The following is a 26,821-nucleotide window of genomic DNA, read 5'->3' on the forward strand; positions in this document are numbered from 1 at the left end:
AAGAACAACAACAATTATGTCTCCATTCCTGCCAAGCCCTCACATGTGCGACGGCTTGCTATCCCACACTCGAGCTGTCTTAGTTATTCAATCCTAGTTAAAAATAGGAAGGGTAGCAGGAAGAAAAACTAACCCAACACCTCCACCTTCTCTTAAAGACAACTCAGACCATGAGGGTTATAAAGCAGCATTGGACTAAGCGGGGGTGGGTTGAGGTGCACAGAAAGGGGACTGAATGTTTAGCTTGAATGAAATATACAATTTACAAAACGGCAGAAGCTTAAGATATCAAGCTCCAGAACAGTAATAAGCTGCCCAATGTAAATTTCTTATGTTAACTTCTAAGCAAGTAGTATTAATGAACCGAAACCTTGATTAAGCAACAATCTGGAAAAGGAAATTAAAGCCCTGGGATATTAAAGATAACTGCTTTAAAATGGCTTGAAAGATAGCGCAAAAAAAAAAAAAAAAACCACCAAAACATCAGAACAAGTAAAATAAAATGAAGACATGATGCAAAGAACTCAACAGTTGGGGAGCCAACAGAAGATCCAAACAGAACAGAAGTTTCGGGAAGAACTAAGAACATAATCATCACTCCTGGAACACCCTCTCCCAAAAGGACATTTTAAACACACACAGTAGGTAGCTCCTGGAATTAAAAGGCCTACTCATCACTATAAATTAGAAAAATTGTTTGGGAAAATTAGAGCCTCCTAGGCAAACTATGATTTAAAAAGGATAATACATTGTAAACAATTGCTCAAATTATTATCCATATTTAGGGCAAGTTTGTTTTTGGAATAGTTTTGAAAATTTTCCATTTGGCCCCAAGAATTATAATCTTTCTCACCTCAGATACAGATAGAAGTCATAAAACTGGGGGGAAAGTGAAGGTTACCAAGATTGTTAATTGGCCCACCTTGTGGACATTTTCATAGGTACAACATAAATACTGGCTACTGTTTTAATTTTAGAATCAACCAACAGATTCAAGGGAGATCATGGTTATGGAACAGAGTGCAAACATCTAGAAATGTAAATATCCAGCTAGCCTGCTATGTAAAAAAGACAGGCAAGAGGAGAGGGTGCCTTTAATATTACCCCACAAAATAAACTATCAGGATGAGTTAAAGAGAAATGGATTATATTCTACTTCCAAAATTAGCAGATGTCTAAACATTTATCACTATATAAAGGCAGCAGCTAGAAAAGGTTAAAGGCAGTTGAACATGGAATGGAGGAGGGGATTTGAGAAAGGAAGAATGCTGCTATTATAAACACTTCTTATAGAAGTTTCTTTCCCAATTATAGAAAAATTAAGGAAATTATTCAACCTATACCTAGAGATGAGAGAGTTAACTGAACATAGGAAGATTCACAGTTTGTGATGTTTGTAGATTATGTATGCTTTTCAGCTTTATTTTGACTCAAAGAAGCCATTTATACTAATTTTACAAATAAAGCAAAATCAGAAACTTTGGAAGCAATCACAACAGCTATGACTGAGTAAATGAAAAATAAACTGAGGCAAGCATTTACTATAAATGCTCTTTGCAAATACATGTTACAAAATTAAAAAAAAAGATGTTAAAAATAATGCAAGCATCTTCATTCATTTAGTCTTTCCCAGAAGTGAGATTATAAAGTAAACGTTTTCCAGATTTTAGTTTAAGTGCCCTACTTGAGCTGCCCATGTATGGTATTGTGTTTCTATATATCCACACATAACGACCCAGTCACTGATAATCAAGTGGTCACAGTTAATAGAATTCCCTGTCTACTTTTCATTCTTTTTCTATAGGCTCAACATATTTTTAGCCAATCTATTCCTTCTTTGTAATTTCTGTCATTGGAGTTTCAAGCCAACTTTAATTCTCAATCAAAAGATTTTTTGAAATTCTGTATTTTGTAGTCTGAGCTATTTTAAATTAGCATACAGGTACTAGATATCTTCATGGTATTTTTGAAAGTGTATGTGGAATTATTTTTTAATATGACATGGGGTAGGTAAATTCAAGATACATAATGACTGAACATGACAGGGTTCTGTCTGTTACCAACTTTAAAACATGAATAAAAAAATTACGATGAAACTAAAGCACTGTATTTGTTCATAAGTGGGTTAGATTCCAAGACTGATTTTCATTACAACATCTTGGTATTAATGGATGTTACACATTAATATTTATTTAAAACTTCTTGCTCACTGCATTGCTTCAAGAAACAGATTTTCCAATCATGAGAGCTAGAAACTGTAATATGCCACAAGAACAATTAAAAACACTGTTGGAAGACTTAGGGGGAAATGTGTTTCATCTTTTATTTCCAAGGAAAATCTGTATATTATAAAAGCAAACATTTGTCATACCACCAAGTACAGAGCTCACATTGCAAACTGAACCATTTTCATTACATGTCTGATATAAAAATCAAATAACTCTGAAAGGCTTCAGTCTCTGTTTCATGAAAATCATATTATCACATTGAACCAACACACTGTTCTTTTAAAGGATCAAGTAGAAATTAAGACCCAATAATTAACCAAAAGTACCTCAGATCCTACTGCTCGTTTTATAGGATCATAAACACTATACTAAGACTTGGCACTTAGACATGAAACATGTCTTAACTTTCTGAAGAATATACTAGAAATAAGAAACATTTAGAATGCTTTAATATTTCCAGGTAATACCATTTGTATCAGTAACAGCAATGTTGTAACTTCCAGTTTCTCACATACCTAGCCAATGTAGTTGGTATTTTTTAAGGGTTGGGAGTAAGAACAGAAGAACAGGAGATATAAGAATATCAGGTTTCACACTTCTGTTAAAATTTCAAAAATAAAAACTGTTTTCTTCTCTGCATCAAAACTATCAGACTTGAAGTATGTTTGTTTGCTTTAATCCCATGACTCATCATCGACTGGATTGGGAGCTTGTGAAGAAGAAATTCCTGCTGTATTCAAAGTATTCTTGCCCTGGAAATTCTTTAAAAGAAAGAAAAATGAAAGACACAAGTTATGACACCTTAATGTTACGTTATTTTGTCTGGACTGATAGCAGAGATTCACACTTTCTATCTTGACTATCCCAAGCATGCAATGACTTTCCTGTATAATGGTTCTCTTGAAAAAAGGTCCACACAAACCTGTAAAGTTTAAACTGCACAAAATAACTAGAAAGAATGATTTTTCTCAAATCACTAAGTTTTAGAGAACAGAAAAATTGACATTAAACTTAACATTAAACTTCAAGAAAGCACAAATGTTTATTAAGAACTCTCTGCTAAGCTGAGCAGCAGTGGTGCACTCAAGAGGTAGAGGCAGGGAGATCTCTTCTCTGAGTTCAAGGCCAGCCTGCTTTACAGAGCAAGTTCCAGGACAGCCAAGACGACACAAGAAGCCCCGTCTTGAAAAAACAAATAAAGAAACAGAAACACTCCTCTATTCCAAGATTTACTGCAAAAAATCAAACCAAAACAAAACAAAAAACCCAAAAACCCAACCTGGAATGTCATTAACACTTGTACTCCATAACTCTAGCATTTTGTTTTAATAATGTGGTCAAAATGAAAGAATTATCTAGAAAGGTCAGAAAATCCCACCAAATACCAGCAAAAAGGAACTGGGTGTTCAACTATAAACCTCAAATACATCCATACATACATTTGTAATATGTAATATATATTTATAAAATGTAATTAAAATGATAGCTTTAAATAATTGCTGAATAGTAATTACCTCATGAATCAAGCATATTTTCAAACAGCAATTAGAAATCCATTTCTTAATGTTTCTCAACTAACCTTCCTAGTGTCAACAGATGCAAACACAGTTCCTCTTGTGCTACTATTGAAGCCAGGAGGTACATATGTACTAAAGGCAATTTCTTCTAGCCATGCAGGAACATCCTGTTGAGCCTTGAGAAAATAAAAACTTCTTATGTAACATGAAGTCTCAAAAATTGTAGAAGATGTCTCAACAACAAAGAATTATTCTATTTTAAATATTTAAAGTTAAAAAAAAACTTGTTTAACTTACGTCTGACAGTACTTTAACTAGAGGTTGTGCTAAATGATTATCAGATTCAGTATCAAAAAAAGAAATTGCTCTGCCAGTATTTCCACAACGCCCAGTACGCCCAATTCGATGGACATATTCATCAATGGTAGAAGGAAGGTCGAAGTTGATAACATGTTGAACATTTTCAATGTCAAGCCCTCTGGCAGCCACTGAAGTAGCAACAAGAACTGGGCACTTTCCACAGCGGAAGTCTCCAAGAGCCTGCTCTCTCTCCCTCTGTTCCCGGTCACTTTACAAAGAGAAGCTTGTGTCAGAGCCACTTTTGAGAAGTTATTAAAATCCATAAGGCGGTATATTTCAAAAGTAAGAATGGCAACACATAATACTCAAGCCCCCTATGTGCACATGGACTATAATAACCCATCCTCAGCCACCAATTTATGCTCATTCTTTAGTTGGAACCACCACCCCTATTAGGAGATGGAATGCAACACAGCTACAGGACCAGAATACAAATCCCAGTAACAGAAGAGTAATTTCTAGTCTAAGCAAAAGAATATAGCTCTACTTGATTACAATTACTGCTCAAAAAATGTTCTTAAAGTACAATTCCAGAATTCTACATATTCAAAAATTATTTTAGCTCTTCTAATAAAGTACCAATAAAGTGATATTATAGTGCCTTTTTTGGGGGGCATTCTAACTTCAAAAAAAATGCAGGCATCAGAAAGATTAGATTCAGGTAGGAAGCATTTACATCTAAGAGCCAGAGACCTTGGACTACTCTTGACAGGTCCCCATTAATGAAGAGTTTAAGGCAGACTTTTAGCTTGCCTGTCCCTGCTTAGTTCCTATAAAAACAAAGAATGAAGGGCTAGGGAATCAGCCAGTAAAGATGCTTGTCTCCAAGCCTAACCAATTGAATTCTATCTCTGAAACTCATACAAAAGAGAGAACCAATTCCAAAAAGTTGTCCTCTGACCTGCACATGTACACAGTGCTGAACACACACACACAAGAACCAATACTAAAATAATACAATTTAAAAAAAGAATGAAGAATATGTACCCACCCATGAATACTTGTAGTTGATATTTTTTCTTGACAAAGAAAAGTTGCAATGAAATCTGCTTTTTTCTTGGTTTCAACAAAAACCATAGTTCTTTCGTCACCTATAAAACAACAAAATTATTAATATCCCAACTACAACAACAAAATTATTAATATCCCAACTACAAATGAGGCAAAAGAGAAGGAGGCAAGCACAACTGTCCTGTTAGTAGCCGGTATGGAGAGAATTAGTGTTTCCTCAGTGAATGGATGTTAAGGAAAGAGACAACTGTTTTCCTGTTAAAGGGATTTAAAAAAAAAAAAAAAAAGATAACTGTGCCTTCTTTTCTTAAGCAAATATAATTGCCTGCCACCTCTTAATAATTTCAAATTTGTCTCAGTCTCTTTGGCCTCTCCATTTCCTACTCTATAAATGCCTGTTATTTCCAAAAATAATCCAAAAATAACCTTTCATTCTGCCCAGACGAGTGAAGGCATTTACACTAATGACATCTAACCCTGGACTGCTAAGAGATGATGCCAGCATCACCTCTTAATTCAAACCCTTTCATTCTCAGAACATGATATAAAGTTAAATGCTGGCTTTATCCGAAAGCTTAACTCATTAATCACTATCTGCTTGTAAGATTACAGTAAGTAACTGGCATAGATTATTCTACACAGGAGATAACTATAAAATACTGATAAAGAAAAGATGGCAAGATTATCTATACCCATAATAGAAGAATTTTTGCTGTTCGTGATTACTATACCTACATTCCTTGTCAGCTAACTTCATCAGTGACAAATATTTAGTGGCTGCCGGTCACTATTCTAGATAACGAAAATAAAAACTAAAGCCCCTGGTCTCATTGTGGGGAAGCTTGTACTACATAGTAAGTGCTAAATCCAACAGCAAAAATAATAAGATCTAGAGTTTACTTCTGCTTTTATCTCTGTTCTATTGTGGCCAAGGCAACACCTAGAGAAGATCTGGTTCGAGGCTTGCTTACACGTTTCTGAGGTTAGTGCATGGCCCACCTCCACCCTGCAGCAGGAGCTGAGAGCTACGTCATGATTGGCAGGCAGAGAGAGGCTGGGCCTGGCATGGGCATTTGAAACACAGTAACACACTTCTTCCAACAAGGCCACACCTCCTACTTCTTCTCCAATAGTGCCCCTCCCTGGTGAGCAACAGTTCAAATATATGAGTCTGTGGCATCCAATCTTACTTAAGCCACCACAGAACAGATGGTATCTGAGCAAGGATAGTACTAATAGTGAACTATACAGATGCTTGGAGAAAGATTATAAAACAGAGGGGAAAGTAAGTATCAAGGCTCTGAAACACTGTTGTTCTCATGGTACAAAAAAAAAAAATAAAACTATAACAAAATCAAAGAAGGGCTGCAGAGATGCTTCAGTGGGTAAAAGCACATGCTGGTTTGTTCCCAGCACCCAAAGTAGATCACAACCATCCCAAACTCCAGTTCCAGGGCATCAACAAACATCAAGGCATACACATAATAGTACACATAATACATGCAGGCAAAGCACTCACAAGCATATAATTAATCCTAGGGAGAAAAACAGGCAACCGGCCCCACTGTGTCCCGGACATTCAGAGCAGAGGTAACAGCAAGTACAAAGCAGTGAGGCAAACTGTGCCTGTAAAAACGAGCAAAGCACGGCGGGAGGACAGCAGACAAGGAAAACAGATGTCAGAGAAGCGACGGAAGCCATCAGGCTTTGAGCAAATATATGCTGTGACCTCGAATTCGGTAGTTAAAGGAATACTTGCATGCATGCAGACACATTTGTGTTTGGTCATTAATACAGGACCTTCCTAGGTACCCCAGGCTAGCCTCAGCCCCTCAATCCTGTCTCAGGCACCTGAGTGCTGACATTACAAGCATATACACTACACCCAGATATGTATGATGGTAAAACCAAGAGGGTTCTGCTATAATATCACAAGTGTAATTAGGGAAGGAAATGAGAAAGAACTTTTGTGTCTAAGCAACTTGGAGAATAAAGTTACCATTAACTGATAAAACAAGACTAATTTTTAAATGTTTAAGGGGTTGGAAAGAGGTCTCAGTTGTTAAGTGCCAGCCATGCAAGCATGACATTTAAGAAAGCTGAGTTCAGATTCCCAGGATCCATGTAAAACACTAGCACAATAGTGCATACCTGTAACCCAACGCAGGGGAGATGAAGATAATGGCATGATTGCTTGGGATCCCTGGCCAGCCAGTCTAGCCAAAGGAGAGGCTCCAGGTTAAGTGAGGCCATCTCAAAAAATACATGTGGGATGGACAAGGGCATTTTACCAAATGAGCCATGTACTCAGATCACTAAAATGTATATTCTATGCTCTTAGCCTGTAGCTAAAGTAGCAAGACTGAAGACATAAGCTCTGTGTGCATTTCTAATTCAGAAAGGGCTTTATCATTGTGACATCACTATGTTAATACCCAATGGGAGTAGTAATACAAGTCTCCTAAAGAAGCTCTAGTTTGTTTATAAAGGTGAACAGAGTAGGAAAATGTCATTAAAAATAAATATTCCTAAAATTCCAAGGAAGTAAGAAATTAAGTTTCTAACACTTTTTTAAACTTAAGAAAAACCCATCCCAGGTAAGTTGTTAATATTTTGAGCTGAGCTCACAAAATCATGAGACTGATTTATTCATTTTGGTTTCTCAAAGAACTGCACTTTTCCTCTTAGCAAGATTAAATATTATATAAACATGTATCAAATAAGTTAAAACCATTCCTTCATGTTTTAGAGTTAATGACATATAACTTCATTAATCTACACCGAGTCATTATTCAACAGTATTTGTAAGTACACCATTTTGAAAATAATTCTAAAAAACTTTGAGCTAACCTAAAACAGTAGACAATGCTTGGGAGTACAGCATCCCTCAGGGACTACATGGTAGTCCAGCAGGTTAGCTATTTGCCACTGAGCCTGAGAGCTTGGGTTTCATCTGGAACACTGTGGAAGAAGGGAGCCAATTGCCGAAAGAAGTCCTCATACATTTGCCATGGCATATTATGCATACACACACGCACGCATGCACAAGCACATGTGCACATGTGAATAACTTTTAAAAATATTGCTAATTATTACAACCAATTTCTCATTCCTCTGTCTCAACACTGACATTCAAACTGAAATGGAATTACTAAACTAGAAGAATAAAGGTGGAGAGAAAGTATAGCACATAAGTAGACATCAAGATGATCATACCAATTATTTCTAGTCTCATATTAAAGCTACTTCAGGAAAACAAAACAAAAATACATTAAGAACAAAAATAATTTGGAGAATGGAAGAGAAAACATTTTCTCATGGGTATTATAAAGGACAGAATTTGATTCTCAAGCTCCCTCCAGCCTGAAACACTTTAAATGTTATGACTATGGGAAGAATCTTCAGTAGATAAGAAGTGAGAAACCAGAAATACGAAGTCAGCAAGAGTTCACGTTGTTTTCTATTTCAAGACTTGGGTCTGCTACTCGGCCAGGGTGGCCTCAAACTCACAAGCCACCTTCCCGAGCTTCACAAAAGCTGTCCTCTCATGCAGAGTGAAGAACTAGCTTTCAACACAGTTACAGTGATAAAAACATGGGTTACCTCTAAGCCTTTCTAGTTTTCTAAGAAAACAAAAATATATACACTTCTGCTGAAATACATTTTAGCCAAGTAGTATTAAACTAAGTCTCAAATACCTTCTATATTCAACTTTTATAAAGTATATAGAAATATTTTATACTAAGACTAAGTAATAGTCATCTATAAATTTACATAAAAAATCTATTAAAAGTTATACAAAATAATGGTAATTTTTTAAAAATTAGTGATATTTTCAAACTCAAAATTACAAAATGATTGTAATAAAATAAGTTACCTATGTTTCGTAGAATCTCAACAAGTTTTTCTCTTTTTGAATACTGGCCAACTTGAAGAATGGCCTGCTGAACATCTCTGCAAGCTCCTCCCACTTGTCCAACAGCAACAAACAAATAATTTGACTTTAAAAACTCTCCAGCCAACCTTAAAAAAGAAAATATTGCTTCTTAGCTTACCCTTGTCCACTTGTGCTCATGGTATTTCAGTTCTGTGAATGTAATTTCATATTAGCTAGACAGCAACACAAACAGTGGTAAGACTTATGCCACCCAAGTATTATTTTCAAAGATCAGGGTAAAACGGTAAGACTTAAAATATACAATTAGTAACAAAAACATTTGTGTCAAACTATGGACACAGGAAGTTCCAGTAACTTTCTGTTGATGCAAAATTATAAAAACAGGTACATAACAAAAAATGTGAACTACAATGCTGACTACTAACGAGAAGCTTTTAAAATTAAAACGGAACTGAAAAGGGACCTGGGGATATGGCTCAATTGGCAGAGTGCTCCTTTAGCGTTGCAAAGCCCTGGGTTTTGTTACCAGCACCACATATAAACCAGGTAGTGGTGGCTCATGCCTGTAATCTCAGCACTCTAGAGGTAGAGGCAGGGCAATATCTGGAAATTCAAGATTGCCCTGAGCTACACATCAAGCTTGAGGCCAGTGTGGGCTATACGAGACCCGGTCTCATGAGATGGAAAATAGGTACCATTTAGTGCACAGATATCAAACTCCAGGAAATGCACAATGCTTTCTCCAGTGTCTTCCACAACAGACACTGTAGAACACTGAAACTAGACACACATCTCTCACCTGAATGGAAATCAATTCAACACAAAGACCTAAATTCCACAACTACCAGAAGAAAGGCAAACAATTCAAGATACTGGTACAAGCAATAAAACAACTTCCAAAATATGACTCCAATATCCCAGGGAACACCACCAAGAGTTAGTGGATGATTGTAATTGCATTAAAGAGCTGCCGCACAGCAAAGGAGAATCAGCAGAACAAAGAGAGAACACACAGAGAGAAAAGTCTGCAGATATTCATTGGACAGAACCAATACTCAGAATTTAAAAGAACTCAAAATCTTAATACCTAACAACCTTAATGCCAAACAACATATGGGCAAGTCAGCAGGTTCTTCTGAGAGATAAAAACAGCTTTCTTTACAAGCTGCCTTGGCTAGTGTTTCATCACACCTATAGATGGCAACCAAGATAGAAGTGGGTACCAGAGAGTGCTCACTGCTTGTTGAGCAGAAAACAAGAGCACTTCCAGCAGTGTAGGTAGTGCAGGCCCAGTTCAAGAGATGTCAGACAACAGCAACTGTCCTAGACACAATTCCTGTGATACTTGGGCGAACAAAAAAAAAAGTGTTTGCTTTTTGCTCTTCTTCAAAATAATTGCTGGAGGCTTAACTGAAGAAACCTGGACTAATGTCATTGGTTGGCAGAGGAAATTTCAAGACAGCCATCCTGTGAAGGGTGTATTATCCTAATCTCTCAATTCATAAGACCACAGAGTATACAGGATGATTCTCAAGTATCTGTCAAGACCTGGTGTATATGAACTTTCTACCAAAGCCCAATTCTCCTCCTATGCAGTAGGGTTAAAATAAGGCACAGTGAGGGTAATTACATTCAGTAAACAATCATTGACTCCCGGTGACACACAAGGCCGGGGTTGTGATAATGCGGTCAGGAAAGGATTAAGAGTGGAAAAGATGAGAAAGTGGCAAGCTTTAAAGCACACACCTACTTTTGTAGTACGCAACTCAAGTAAAAAGCAACTCAAGTATCTGAAGCCAGAGTGTCTACATTGCTTCCATTTGGTATATAGCAATGTTACTCTGCATATGTGTACCCGCATGTGTGCTCACATGCATACTTATGTGTGTGCAATTGTGCATGCAGAGTCCAGAGGTCAACCTTCTTTTCTGAGACATGGTTTCTACTGAAATTTTGGGTCTGGCCAGTGAGCCCTAGGGATGTGCCTGTCTGCCTGCTCAGCACTGGAACAACACGCTTGCCACCATGCCCAGGTCTTCATACTTGTACCTACTCCTAAATTAAGTAATGTGGACACAGTCTCACTATGTTAACTGTGGCTGGTTTCCCGAGTGTTAGGACTAAAGGCATATACCACCCTGTGCACCTTTTAAGAAGGAACATTTACCTCTGGATTTCTTCTGGAAAAGTTGCACTGAATAAAAGGGTTTGGCGTTGTTCCTTTGATGGCATTCCCGGGCAAGAAATTAACTTCTTCATTTCTGGTCCAAAACCCATATCCAACATTCTATCAGCTTCATCCAAAACTAAGTACTTGACTTGTTTGAGACCAATCTTTAAGGATATTTTCAAAGACAAGAACAGAAAATGCATACTAACTTATTAAGTTAAAATACACTCCACAATTTCAAGTATTCTTAGGGGCTATGCAGGCTAGTTTTATATCAACTTGACACAAGCTAAAATCATTTGTGGTGGGAGCCTCAGTTTTAAGAAAACCAATGATCTGTGTGGGAAAGCCCAGCTCACAGTGTATGGTACGCCTCTGCTCTGGTGTCCTGGATTGCTATAAGGAAGCAGGGTGAGTAAGTCAAGAGGACAAGACAGCTCTGGTAAGCAGCATTACTCCACAGCCTCTGCTGTTTCCTGCCCCCTTGTTCCTGCAATGCCTTGAGTTCCTGCCCTGATTTCCTTCGATAGTAACTGTGATGTTGAACCTCTTAGTTGGTTTGATCATGGTGTTTTATCACAGCAACAGAAATATTATCTGGTACAGGGAAAATCAAGGCATGCAATGATAATTGTTAGTTTCATCACAGATAATAGATAATATGAATATATCGGATCTAAACTGCTTTTATTGTTTGTGTTTTTTTTTGAGCTCTGCCTCTGCCTCTCAAGTGCTAAAATTAAAGGCATGCACCACCTGCCCAGCCTGATCTAAACATTTATTAATCTGTAAAATATTTCACAAATTAAGTTTAAAAAACTAAAATATCTACACCAATATTTTACCCTACAACTTTCTGCAATTAACTGAATATTCTATTTTCTTCAATGTCTAACCTATTAGGCACAAGCCATATATATAGTTTGAAACATGACTAATTGTGAAATTATTTTTTTATTATTTTAAAACCTAAGTAGCAACATACAACTAGTAGTTATTTATACTGGACAACATGGATCCATACTGTATTATATAATGAAATCAAACTATTTAATGTAAGAAAATAAAATCTAACATGAAATAATGAAAATATATTAACATGAGATGGGGTCTCACTATGTAGCTCTGGCTGTCCTGGAACTACAAGTGACTTTGGTATTACCACAAAATGGTTAGTTAAGAATCTGTCATGGGTTTCCCTAATTACTTTTAATAAATACCCCTTTTAAAGGTATCTTTATTTAAAAAAAAAAAAGAATATGCTTTAGTTACCTCCTTTAGAGAATGCAAAATAATCAGTTCAGTAACATGAGCTTAAAGTACTAAGCAGATACAATAACTGTGTATGAGATTCCTAAATGAGTATCTAGCCATAAACATGTCTTCTTAAAACACCTGAAAATTAACGACTCACATTATTACCATTCACATGCTTTAACAGAAGACAAAATTATTGATGTCCCAAGGAACATGGCTTAGGAAAAAACTACTTCACAAAACACATATGAAACTATATACAAGTATTCAATGTATTTTCTTCCATATAACAAAGTATTACTGAATCAGACCCAGATTCTAAGCCTACCTCTATCATTTACTAGCACTAAAGGATTTTAAAATCAATTATTAACCTCACTGAGTTTGTTTTCCCAGGTATAAAATGGAAAATAATCCTGTTGGGATTATCTTGACAATTATGAAAATGACTTCATAGCCTCTATATAACAGAAACAAGCAGTGCTCTAGAAAATACATCTTTCCTATTCCCTTCCTTCCCTATAGAACACCCATCCGTCTACCACACTATTACCTTTCTGAAGCTTACCTTCTCTTTACCTATAATATCCATCAGCCTCCCTGGAGTAGCACACAGTATATTACAGCCTTGTACTATCTGTCGGATCGAATGCCCAAACTGGGTTCCTCCGTATATGACAACAGCTCTTACACAAGTCCTATAGATTAGACAAACATCATTTCCCAGTTACTTTTGGAAGTTACACACTTGTTTCTAACACTTTATGAAATAAGACCCACAAAGGAAAAAAAAAAAAAAACTCAACTATCTAAAACGTTAAATTCCACTGACAAAGGGAACTTTATGATGTAAAAAAAGCAAACAAAACATAAACAGTGGGAAATAACACGGTTGTCCTTTCTCTTCAATCACAAAAGAGCACAAGTGACTCGTGAGTTCTCTCTCAGTGCCTGTACAGCTGGCCAGCAGGGAGGAAGCTTCTCGTCAGTACCTACTTGGTTCCTCTACGGCCTGAAACCAAAGTGTGCAGCAATGATCGCACATTTTACTCTATGTAACTAGACCTCTACTGTAGGACATTTAGGTATTGTTCAGCCTTTTACCATAGCAATATGCCAATAAACATCCAAATACAAATATTCACTTTGGATCAGATATTATATAAATTTACCAAGCTCACTTTTGTTTTTGAAAAAATGTTTCTTTTTACTACATTAAAAATCAGATACCAAAAAAATACACTAAGGATTAGCAAGAAAGAAACCCTAATATAAGCAATTTACACCTAATTTTTGCAAAGGGCTAGAAAGTTTGACATAAAAGAAATTTAATCATTTTTAAATTTTATAAAAATAAAAGGCTAGGTTCATGCACAGGAAGCACTAAAAACCACTAAAATTCCAGTGGATAAATTGTATATTTAACAGATATTTCATGAAAAAACAAGCACTCAAAAAGTTCTACTTGATGATGATACCTATGATAGTCTTAAGCAATGACATCTTTTTTCCCCAACATAGTATTTTTATTAATTATTTGGGAATTTCATATAAGGCACCCATCACACTTGCTTCCCATTTCTCCCAGGTCCATCCTTCTATCTTTGCACCCTAACCGCCACCCACTGAAACAAAAAGCAAACAAATGAACAAAACCCACACCAAGTCCAATTTGTGTTGCCCATATACTCATTGGAGCGTGGTCAAACTCCCAGTGGCTGGCCCCTGAAAGATCGGAGTCCTTCCTCCCACAGCCCTGATCAGAAGCCATTAACTGTGGAGAGCTACAGTTATTAGGAGCGTGCTTCTACAGCTTCCTGTCTGGGCTGTTCCCTTGGGAAGGGAGTGTGTGTCTCCCCCTCTCAGTCATGACTCTACAGTCATCGTTGTCCATAGGGCAAGGCAGTGTGGCCCGTAGATTTCCACATGGTTTCAGGTGGCAGCACAGGCCGTGGTCTCCAGCATGGTCTCTGCAGCAGCACAAACCACAGACGTGGAGCACAGAGGTCTTCCAAGGAGACTTGATGCCATATCTTCCTGTTGTGTGAAGTCGGTGCGGTTGGGCAGCGTGTTCAGGGCAGGGCATTCTCAAGTGCAGGGTGCTGTACATCACCCACCCTCGCTACCAGCTTTGCTTGCAGCCAGACTGCATAGCCCGTCCTGACAGGAGACACTTCCTACACCGTAGCAGACTACAGTGTGCGCTTTCTGAAACTCTAATTTTGTAACTCCTGCAGCCTCCTATTAGAACTTAATCTAAAGCCACCTGCCATTCCCTAAGGAGAGCTAAGTATCTTTACGGGCAGTCCAATCTATCCACCAGACTACTGCAGACTTGGCTGATACCTCATAAGGGACAACATACCAGAAACACACAACAGAGCTGCTCCCCAATTCTTACCCATTACAATGTGACATGATACTGTTTTAACTATCTAGATCTTACAGTAATTTGTTAGGCATCAACACACCCATAACAGAATAAATACCAAATGTTCATAAGGGTAAAGTGAAACTCAATTTCTCATATGTAACTGATAAAAATGTACATTAGTGTGAGCTTTAAGATAAATTCTGGTCAAAATTAAAATCTATAACAAAAGTTACTCCACAGATACTTAAAAGAGAAAAAAACCTGGATAAAGTGGCACACATACATAGTCCCAGTTACTCAGAAGGCTGAGGGCTGAGGTAGCAAAATCACTTCAGCTAGGAGTTCAAATCCAGCTTGAACAAAAAGCAAAACTTCACTTCATAAAAATTAAAAAGCAAAAAAAAAAACTAAAAAGCATAAAAATCACACACATGGCGTGTGTGTGTGTGTATGTGTGTCCGTGTGCGCGTGCGCGTGTCCGTGTCCCTGTGTGTATATGTATGTGCGCGCGTGCATGTGTCCGTGTCCGTGTGGTGTGTGCGCATGCGTGCAGTGTCAGGGGAAGTCAGAAGACCCCCCCCTAGAACTGGTGTTACAGGTAGTTGTGAGCCACCATGTGGGTGCTGAGAACCAAAGATTTCTGCAAGAACAATAAGTAATCTTATAGTCTGAGTCATCTTTCCAGCTCATCCAAATTTTTTTTTAAATTTATTTATTTGTTTTTGGTTTTTTGAAACAGGATTTCTCTGTAGCTTTGGAGTCTGTCCTGGAACTCACTCTGCAGACCAGGCTGGCCTTGAACTCACAGAGATCCACCTGCCTCTGCCTCCCGAGTGCTGGAATTAAAGGTGCGTGGCACCACCAAAGACACCAAATTTTAAACATGTATTACAAACTACCAGAAGGGCCAGTGAGACAGCTCGGCAGAAAAAGGCGTTTGCCCTCAAAGGTGATGATCTAAATCTGATCCCTGGAACCCACACGGTGAAAGGAGAGAAAACAAGCACTTCCAAGTTGTCCCATGACCTCTGTGGCACACACGCAATAAATGTTCATAAATAAACGCAGAAATAACATTAACATATTTTAACTACCAAAAAAAAATCCAGGTTTGGTGACAGATACCTATAATCTGGCTACCTGGGAAACAGGGAGAATTTCAAATTGTGACTAGATTTGGTAACTTAGTAGATCCCATCTCAGAATTTAAAAACTGATGTAGCTTAGTGATGAAGTACTTTCCTAGCATGTGCAAGATACTTTATTCAATCCTTAATATCAGAAAAGACAAGCTACTGCGCAACAAAATGTGTGACATTTTCTTATTTTTACATGTTACATAATTTATTTCTTCTAAAACTAAACCAGATTTTATAAACAAGATTATAGAAAGTATGCTTTACTTAATTATAATAAAAATTACATGAGTACATTATTATTGAGCTCTCAACCAACTGAGAAAAATCTCAAAGGATATTTTAAGAGTAGCATTCCAGATGCACTTACCCAAAAGAAAATTTTCTGGCTTCCAAATAAATCTGGTTAATCAGTTCTCGAGTTGGCGCTACGATAATACACTCTGGTTCCTGCAGCTCTTTAAAGCGACTGGCAGTTATTCCGTCCCGCATCATGTGAGCCAAAATAGGCAGAAGAAAAGCTGCCTACAAGTTAAGTTCATTAATTTATACATATCATTTCTGTCCTTACCAAAAGTTAGTCCTATTATAGCCTTTAAGATAGCCTTCCATCTTGCTAGTAGAGTTAAAATGAAAAATTAATATAGCTTTTATTTCAAAGAGTTAACTGGATCCTCATAGCCATGTTATACAACATGTTTGATAAATTATACAGAGGAATAAAGACATAACCTCATGTTAATTATTATATTTATAAGTTATTCTACATGAGTCCTTGAGAGGTTAGTAATAAAGTTATCACAGGAAATAGTGACTTTCAAATACAAATTTGAAAATCATTACTTGGATTATACTCCTATTTTCTGAGGAGTATACACAAAAGCAGACAAGCAGTCATAGAAACAAAATCCATGTAGTGCTGTCACAAAAGCAGACATGTAAACCAATGTAATATAATAGAAAACAGAGATAAATCCACAGAGCTATACGGGATATACATCCTCAGACTCTAACAAAAATATTTAAGACATCTGTGTTTACTGCTACACTATTCACAACAACCAAGAAACAGGACCAGCCTAGCTATCCATCAATAGACAGAGAAAATGTGTTAATGTAAGAAATGTGATTTCAATCAACCATAGATAAAACTACGTCATGATACTTGCAGGAAGATGGGTTCTATTAGAGATAGTTATGTTAGGTGAAATCTCCAGAGTCAGAAAGGCAGATACCATATTTTACCCCCAAGTTTAATATAGATTTTACATATGAGTAGGACATGGAGAGAACAGAGACCATAACCGTGAGAGGAAGGGTGAGGTCTTAATGGGAGCAAGCAGGTCACAAGTGGGTAAAGGAACATGTGACGTGACGGCGTAAGAGGACTGTGGAGGGAGGAAGAGGGGGCGGCGAAGGGGAGGACAGGAGGAGGGAGACCCAGGAAAGGGTTCATAGAGCACAACATGCATGTAAGTGTGATGCTATAATAAAACCTATTACTCTGCAGTCTAACTTCCATTTTTAAAAATTGAAACCTTTTCTTTTACATGCTAACTTCCATTTTTAAATTAGCTTCTTCATGGCAGCTGTAACTACTATGACTGCGACTACTCCTCTCTTCAATCAAGAGTGATCCTTAGTGGTGACCCTTAGTGTCTCATGGCCCAACGGCCTTGCCTTTCTGCTTAGACAGGGCGACTTCTGTCTCTCTTGTTATGAAGCCTAATGTAAGCATGCATGAGTGTGGCTGAAGCATCTTGAGTTACATGAACCCAAGAGTATGATAAAAATGAACCTATGTAGACATACATATATATACACAGCAGTCAAGCTCAAAAAACAAAAAAGGAAGCAAGAAAGCAGAAGCACATAAACACTAGAAAACCCCAAATAAGAAGACCACAGAATCTTCTAACCAACAGAAGAGACTCAAACTACTTAGGAAACACCAAAGTTTAAAGAAGGGAAGTTTGATAAAGGGCTAGCTGTATTCGGAAAGACTTACAGTCTTCCCAGACCCCGTTTGAGCACAAGCCATCAGGTCTCGTCCTGCTAACACAATGGGGATGCTGTATTTCTGCACAGGAGTAAGCTTGGTATAGCCAGCTTTAGCAATGTTGTTATTCAGTGTCTGACAGAGATTAGCTTCTTCAAAAGTCTAAACAAAAAGACAGCAATGATTAAATGGTAAATCGTGTCCATCATATGCTCACCATTTCATAGTCATATTCCATTTAAGAGAACTTTAAAGTTTGATTTCACTTGACATACTAACCAATATACTCCACTATAAATAACAGCCTATTTTTATGACATAGTAGAAGTATTTCCCATAGACTTTGCTTATAAATACCTTTATCTCCCCTGAAACCTTATGAAATACAAAAAGTTCTGCTAAGTAACAACAGATCATTGTGAGGATAATTATTTACAGTGAACAGAGACTTCTGCCATTCTCTGTACAAAATCCACTTCCCAGGGTTAGAGAGATGGCTCACTGGCTGCTCTTCGAAAGGAACCTGAGTTCAATTCCCAGAACTCACATGCAGGCTTACAACCATCTGTGTAGCTCCAGTTACAGGAGCTCTGATGCCCTCTTCTGGCCATTGCAGCCATTAAGCAGCCATGGAAAGTACAGACAGATGTAGGCAAAACAGCCATACACATAAAATCCACTTCCCAAGACCTACTTTTCTCACATAATTAGGATGTGAACATTTTCATCTCTAGAAAACAGCAGCCTTTTTAATAAACTTAAACAAAATTCCTAATATACTACAGGAGTAGAAATGGATTCTCGCACTTTCTCTTTTGATAAAGCAATCCTACTGAGAACAGTAGGGTTTTCAATGCCTCTCAACTTTCAATCAAGGATCCTAGACACTAAAAGGTAACTTTTATATTGATAGCAATAATTATACCACATATTTATATTAATATAAAATAATACACTGACCAAAATTGCTGGTGGTGCATCATGTCCAGATACTTCTACAAGTATGGTATCATATTTATCAAAGTTTATGCCTGTTTGATAATGTGCAAAGATGGAGTCCTCATCCTCTGGTGGAGGAGGGGGTATATATGTGACTTTGGGACCTTGGAATAGGAATAAAAAATATAATTTACATACTAGAAGTACAAAAAAGAGGAAAATGACATAAACCAAATAGAAAATACTATGGAAATCACTACTATAATTTTCATCACTCCAGTGTTTTAACTTTAACCACACTTTTAAATATTTTTCACCTTAGTGAAATGCAACCTGTACTCAAATAATGCAAATGTCAATATACCTTGAATATCACTGCTTTCTCCTCCTTCCGCTTCTGACTTCCAGTCTTAAAGGGGATAAAACCAAAAAGGTAAATGTTAATTGAGGAGTGAAATGAACAGTACCACAAAGATCAAAACCTTTTCCAAAATAACACTTACTCTTTCCAGAGCCTGTAACGACTTCTTCATTCAAACCTTTGTAGCCACCTAGTAAAGAAATTCAGAGTGATCATCAATTAAGACACAAAGCTGTGCATGTCTTTACTCTCACCGTCTTAAGATAGCTACTTTAACTTCACTTCTTACAAATGGGTGTTTGGAACAGTCAGAGGCTCAGCTCAGTGCTAACAGTGTTCACTTAATGTGCCCAAGTCCCTGGGTTTGTTGACTCCCCAGCATGATAACAAAGGACAAAGAGGAGAGGAATAAGATGGGGAGGGAGGTAGCAAGAAAAGAATCTTACACATTTTAAGGTTGTCTGGTATTTGACATGATGCTTTTATGTAGATTATACACTGTGCTGCTGTTTTTGCTTAAGCCATGAGATCTTTTTCCTGGTCGGCAAGGAAATAATTTTCTAACTAGAACTAAAACTTAGGCCATCCCCCAGCATGGATGGTTTGCTGTGAGGACTCAGGTCATAGCCATATTTGAAGTGAAATATAGAGCACGCTCAACCAAGGAAAAAAGGAGCATGGGTAAAGTTTTCCAGAGTCTTCTCCTATTGGTAATTAGAGTTTTGACAACACAAGTATTTACCAGAGCAGTTCAGAGACTTATATAAACAAAATCCAAGAGCCTCACAGAAAATGGCAATTGCTTAGTATTAAATCACAGTGTGTGTGTGTGTGTGTGTGTGTGTGTGTGTGTGTGTGTGTGTGTGTGTGTTTTATACGAACAATTCGGGCACAATAAATTACTCTTATCAACAAGAAGAATGGGCACAGTTCCCAATTTCAAGTTCTCAGAAGTCAGCAAAGCCAGCTTAGCAATCAGCCTGACCAGATGGAGGGATGCAGTGTCTTGGTTTCTTTTTCTGATGTGACAAAAGACAACTTGAGGAAGAGAGGATTTGTTTTGGTGCCACCGTCATGTCATGGAAAGAAGCTGAGACAGCAGCAGCTGGAGGAAATGCTCACTGCATCCGCAGTGAGGAGTGGAGGGCAATGAGCACCAGCCGCGATGCTTTATGCGGTCCAGGACCCAGTCTACAGAATAGTCCTGCTCACAGTCACATGCCACCTGACACCAGAATAGTCCTGCTCACAGTCACATGCCACCTGACACCAGAACAGTCCTGCTCACAGTCACATGCCGCCTGACACCAGAACAGTCCTGCTCACAGTCACATGCCGCCTGACACCAGAACAGTCCTGCTCACAGTCACATGCCGCCTGACACCAGAATAGTCCTGCTCACAGTCACGTGCCACCTGACACCGCCTGGGTTTATTCCCAGGCTACAAAATCCCTCACAGACAGAGCACAGGTGTGCCTCACAGGTGACTGCAGAGCTGGTCAGGATGCCAATTAACAGTAACTACAATAAGTTCACTCCTTGTCAACTTGACATTTAAATGTATCACCTTTGAGAGACTGACTACCTTGTATCCCTTGTCCCCACAGATTCATGGCCAACTCACATTGCAAAATGCTCAGTCCCACCTCAAAAATCCCCATAGGCTCCGACAACTCCTGAATATTATTCCCAATCCCCCTTTAGACAAGCTACAAACAATCATCTGCGGACAATCTGATTAAACTCGATTTTAATATTTTTTTCGGTATTGGTGACTATAAGAAGCCAGGGGTAGATTGATAAATTTTTGAGTGCTTTCAGACTATACTCATCACCAAAACTCAAGTAAACTTTATTGATCTACGGATCTACAAAGTATCTTAAGCTTCATACAATACTTAGATATTTATGCTCTGAGGAAAAACAATTTTTTTAACGTTTTTTTTCCAGACAGGGTTTCTCTGTATTGCTTTGGAGCCTGTCCTGGAACTAGCTCTATAAACCTGGCTGGCCTCAAACTCAGAGATCTGCCTGCCTCTGCCTCCTGAATGCGGGATTAAAGGCATGTGCCACCAACGCCCGGCTGGAAAAAACTTTTTGAGAGGAAAATAGTCACATTTATTGAACTACTGTTCTCTTTCCTTTATTCTTAGATCATAAAAGAGAAAGTATATCTTAATAATTTGTAAAATATCTCAATATTTAATATCTGCATGGTATCCTATTCTATGGTTATATTAAATATTTATTTGTGAATTTTAGGTGGTTTTCAGATTTTACTTAATATAAAGGAAATGATATCCTTATACATATGTTTACAAATACTCTTATTGTATATAAATCTTACAATGGAACTGCTAGATCAGAAAGAAAATAACCTAAAAAAAAAAAAAAGGAACTCCAATAGGCCATGTGAAATTCATACTATCAGGGTATAAAAACAAGGACAGACAGCACAGCACATGCCCTGAGTCCCAGCACTTAGGAAGCAGAGACAGATGGGATCTCCGAGTTCGAGGCCAGCCTGGTCTACAAGAGCGAGTTCCAGGAGAGGCTCTAAGGCTACACAGGGAAACCCTGCCTCCAGAAAAACAAAAACAAACAAACACAGCATTTACTGTCACCCCAAAGAAGATAAATGTATGTCAGTCAGGTAAGAACTTACCTCGTCCACCCCCACTTCTGCTTTGGAAAGTGTCCCCATTGCCTGGAAGACATTACATCGCAACCTTAGAGAGAGCATGCCTCCACTTCCCTCCCCTCAGACACACAAGGGACAGATTGCATTCACTACCGAGTCATTACTTAGGAGTCTGCATCCCTTCCATTTTTTGTTTGTTTGTTTTTGTAGAATTTAATTAAACCTTACCCTTTTCCAGGCATTTTTCACTCGTGTGTGTGTTTTTCCATTTCACCTCAAACCATACACAGCATATTCCCCTACACCTCAGAAACTTACCTTTCAAACCAAAGCAAGCTTTATTTTTTTTCTTCCAATTAAAAGTATTTACTCACATCTCATACTGTCAGTCAACAAAGGAAAGAAATTCAGTGTACCGATTTTCTAAGGGAGGCAAAACTAACCGTGTGCTTTTGCCTATACAGTGAAGATTTGTGGGAAACTGTCAGCTCGCCACAGCGTGCTTCAGCCCTCTTGTTCAAAGCATACAGGAAGGAAGTGTCATTTCTCACCTGCATCACTAGCTGCTGGTTTTCTAGAACCAAAAAGGCCACCACCACGCTGTGTCCCCTGATCTTGGTCATATTCACTATCTTTATTTGAAAGAAACAGAATTTGATTATGCTACTTTTAATAAAGTTTTACAATCATTTAGCAAATAAACCCAAGCTATGGTATTATTAGCTAATAGATGTGTAAAATAGTATAGCAGAATCACAATGCATATTTTCCTAGGTGTCACAGAAATAATTTCCCTACAAATTACATACTTCAACTATAAATAACTTCCTCAAATATTAATATTTTATAAATAAGTTAGGGTCAATATTATACCTAAACAAAGGCCTCTCTCCACCCCCCCATAGTAATTTAATTGTGCCTAGAAAGCACATATCATTCCACTACTTGATCACAAAAATAGCCCCTGCCTCCATCATTGTAAGTCTAATGCTATCAGAGCTGCCGCCCTATGCAGACACTTCAGAGGCCTTCACCTTTTTATAGGGCAATTTGTTCAGTTTTATACATCTGTTTAATGAGTATTAGAAGTTTACCAATGTCATTAGCTTCCAAATTATTAATCTGTTATCTATTAAGAGACACATGCATTCCTACAGTGACTTCTGAAAGCACTATTTTCTAGAAAATGATGTCTGTAAGAATTTAAAGTAATATATTGGTGAAAGAATGTTATGAAGGAGAGACCAAAACACAATGCTTTATAAAGACTTGGTAACACAAACTTCTGAAACATGTGTTCCAATTTAATATTTAGTTAACTATGTTTCTGAAAATAATGATCCATGATATGGGTGATTAATTTGTGACTGCCATATAATCCTCATGGCAACTTTGTGCAATAGAGTTCTTTAAATCATTTCCTTCTTAACAACGAAGCACATCGTATGCAATCATCCACTACTAACTTGGTCTTCCTAGACCAAATCCTCCACGGCAACCTCGGAAACTACCTCTTCCACCTCTTCTGAATGGCCCTGGAGCTTCTGAGTCATTCCCATCTTGATAGCCTGTATTAAAACACACACAAAGAACAGCACAAGATAACAACAGAGAAATCTTGGGGACAGTAACTGAATTTAACCTTTGTATTATTTAAACAGCTCTAGTGAACATTTAAGGAATCAACAGTGTTAAATTTTCAAAAGTCACAATTGACCTATAAATGTCCTGCTTTACCAATATAGACATTTCTATGACCAGGAAAAAAAAAAAGGGCATTGTTTAAAGAATCAAAATGAGTAAAAGAAACATGTTGCTTGAATAGAATGCCAAGTTGCCACAATTGCACATCACTAGCAGAATTTTTACAATCTCTTATAGAATTAAATAAATCCAAGTTCTTATTTGTCCTCTATAGAAAAATAATAACCAGGCAGTGGTGGCACACACCTTTAATCCCAGCACTGGGGGGGGGGGGGCGCAGAGGCAGGCGGATGTCTGTGAGTTTGAGGCCAGCCTGGTCTATAGAGTGAGTTCCAGGCCAGGCTTCAAAGCTACAGAGAAACCCTGTCTCGAAAACCAAAAATAAAGTAAAATAAGTGAGCTAATTCAAAGTATGTTTTATCCTCAGTACATCCAAAATGACACACTGCTTAATCTGTCAATAATCTGCATGTTAACAGTTATAACCACTTAATAATTCTAAATTATTTGTGATTCTTTACATTTTAAGAAGCCTAGCAACTTTCTCACTTTTCATTTAAAAAATACTTTGGTTTCTTTCTTTAAAGACACAAAGTTCTTTCTACATAGGTCTTTCACTTGTTTGGTAAGCATTACCCCAAGATACATTATGTTGTTTGTGGCTATTGTAAAGGGTGCTTTGTGTCTTTTTAAAGAAAGAAATTAAAGAAGATACCAGAATATGGAAAGATCTCCCATGCTCTTGGATAGGTAGGATAAACATAGTAAAAATGGCAATCTTGCCAAAAGCAATCTACAGATTCAATGCAATTCCCATTAAAATCCCAGCACAATTCTTCACTGACCTTCAAAGGATAATAATCAACTTTAAATGGAAAAACAAAAGACCCAGGATAGCCAAAACAACCCTGTACAATAAAGGAACTTCAGGAGGCATCACCATCCCTGACTTTAAGCTCTACTACAGAGCTATAGTCCTGAAAACCACCTGGTACTGGCACAAAAATAGGTAGACCAATGAAATTGAATGGAAAATCCTGACATTAACCCACACACCTACGAACACCTGATTTTTCGACAAAACAGCTAAAAGTATGCAATGGGAGGAGAAAAGCATCTTCAACAAATGGTGCTGGCACAACTGGATGATGGTGTGTAGAAGACTGCAGATAGACCCATGTCTGTCGCCATGCACAAAACTCAAGTCCAAATGGATCAAGGACCTCAACATAAATCCAGCCACACTGAACCTCTTGGAAGAGAAAGTGGAAGGTACCCTTGAACAAATTGGTACAGGAGACCGCTTCCTGAACATAACCCTAGTAGCACAGACACTGAGATTGACAGTTAATAAATGGGACCTCCTCAAACTGAGAGGCTTCTATGAAGCAAAGGACACAATGGACAAGACCAAACGGCAGCCCACAGACTGGGAAAAGATCTTCACCAACCCCACACCAACCCCTCTGACAGAGGGCTGATCTCCAAAATACACAAAGAACTCAAACTAGTCACCAAAACACCAAATAACCCTATCAAAAAAAAAAAAAAAAAAAAAAAAAAAGGGTACAGAACTGAATGGGGAAATCTCAATAGAGGAAATCAAAAACGCTGAAAGACACTTAAGAAAGTGTTCAACATCCTTAGCTATTAGGGAAATGCAAATCAAAACAACTCTGAGACACCATCTTACTCCTGCCAGAATGGCTAAAATTAGAAACACCAAAGACTACTCATGCTGGGGAGGATGTGGAGACAGGGGAACACTCCTCCACTGCTGGTGGGAGTGCAAACTCGTACAGCCATTTTGGAGATCAGTATGGCGGTTCCTCAGGAAAATGGAAATCAGTTTACCACAGGACCCAGCAATCCCACTCTTAGGCATATACACAAATGGCCCACATCCATGCAACAAAGACATCTGTTCAACTATGTTCATAGCAGCATTATTTGTAATAGCAAGAACCTGGAAGCAACCTAGATGCCCCTCAACTGAAGAATGGATAAAGAAGATGTGGCAATTTACACAATGGAGTACTACTCCATGGGAAAAGAAAAATGGAATCTTCAAATTCGCAGGCAAATGGATGGAACTTGAAGAAACCATCCTGAATGAGGTAACCTAGTCACAAAAAGAGTACATGATATGTACTCACTCATATATGGATTTTAGACATAGAGCAAAGGCTCACCAGCCTATAATACACCCTGCCAGAGAGACTAGGATACAAGGAGGATTCTAAGAGATTCATGCAAGGTCCCTCACAGCAAGCTCTCCTGAGCATATTGGGAGTGTGGGGGGGGGAATGACAATGAGTAGAGAGGGAACTAGGAGAAAGGGAAGGGGAGAAGAGGAAAGCACGTAGGACTAGGCAGATTGAGTCAGGGGAGGAATAGATATGTGTGTGTGTGTGTGTGTGTGTGTGTGTGTGAGAGAGAGAGAGAGAGAGAGAGAGAGAGAGAGAGAGAGAGAGAGAGAGAGAGAGAGAGAGAGAGAGAGAGAGAGAGACCATAAAAGAGGGAGCCATTATAGGTTTAAAGCGAAAACTGACTCTAGAGAAATGTCCAGAGACCTACAAGGATGACCCCAACTAACTATTTGAGCAACAGTGGAAAGGCTACCTTAAATGCCCTTCCCTGATAATGATATTGATGACTAACTTATCCATCATAGAGCCCTCATCTAGTAGCTGACAGAAACAGAAGCAAACACCCACAGCTAAACACTGAGCAGAACTGGAATCCTGATGCAGAGGACAAGACCAGGCTACAGAAACACACAGAGCTGACCTGAACAAGGAGGAGCTAATGGGCCCCGAGACTGATAGCTGGGAAGCCAGCACTGGACTGATTCAGATCCCATGAATATGGGTCTCAGTTAGAAGGCCTGGGCAGTCTAAGGGACCTTGGACAGTGGAACCAGGATGTATCCCTGGTGCACAAATGGACTTTGGGAACACATTCCCCATGGAGGGAAACTCCCTTAGCCTAGAGACAGGAGGGAGGGCCTAGTCCCTACTCCAGTGACTTGACAGATTTAGATGACCCCCTCCTGGAAGGCATCACTTTTCATGTGGAGTGGGGGAAGATGGGAGGGGAGGGTGGTCAGGGGGCATGAGAGGGCAGGAGAGAGAAAGAGGGTGGGAGGGGAGGAGGGAGAGGGAACTGGGTTTGATATGTAAAATAAAAAAATAAAATAAAATCATACTCTGGACAGACATTAGA

The 26,821-nt window shown here is 38.3% G+C and overlaps 1 protein-coding gene across 1 annotated transcript in view; it reads right to left on the reverse strand.

Annotated features, from left to right (window-relative positions):
- Window positions 1-1,954: 1,954 nt before the first annotated feature.
- Ddx4 (DEAD-box helicase 4) overlaps window positions 1,955-26,821 on the reverse strand; it is a 48,315-nt gene continuing 23,448 nt past the window's right edge. The window contains exons 8-22 of the mRNA XM_051183067.1: window positions 23,359-23,460; window positions 22,444-22,524; window positions 21,917-21,958; window positions 19,393-19,440; window positions 19,254-19,298; window positions 18,911-19,053; window positions 17,960-18,112; window positions 16,322-16,476; window positions 13,010-13,139; window positions 11,182-11,348; window positions 8,994-9,139; window positions 5,097-5,196; window positions 4,043-4,313; window positions 3,808-3,921; window positions 1,955-2,989 (exon numbers count right to left, since the gene is read on the reverse strand). Coding sequence (XP_051039024.1) covers window positions 2,903-2,989; window positions 3,808-3,921; window positions 4,043-4,313; window positions 5,097-5,196; window positions 8,994-9,139; window positions 11,182-11,348; window positions 13,010-13,139; window positions 16,322-16,476; window positions 17,960-18,112; window positions 18,911-19,053; window positions 19,254-19,298; window positions 19,393-19,440; window positions 21,917-21,958; window positions 22,444-22,524; window positions 23,359-23,460 — 1,784 coding nt within the window. The 3' untranslated portion in view covers window positions 1,955-2,902. The remainder of the gene's footprint in view (window positions 2,990-3,807; window positions 3,922-4,042; window positions 4,314-5,096; window positions 5,197-8,993; window positions 9,140-11,181; window positions 11,349-13,009; window positions 13,140-16,321; window positions 16,477-17,959; window positions 18,113-18,910; window positions 19,054-19,253; window positions 19,299-19,392; window positions 19,441-21,916; window positions 21,959-22,443; window positions 22,525-23,358; window positions 23,461-26,821) is intronic.

Source organism: Phodopus roborovskii, unplaced genomic scaffold (assembly GCF_943737965.1).
Source record: "Phodopus roborovskii unplaced genomic scaffold, PHOROB, whole genome shotgun sequence".
In the NCBI taxonomy this organism is placed as follows: domain Eukaryota; kingdom Metazoa; phylum Chordata; class Mammalia; order Rodentia; family Cricetidae; genus Phodopus; species Phodopus roborovskii.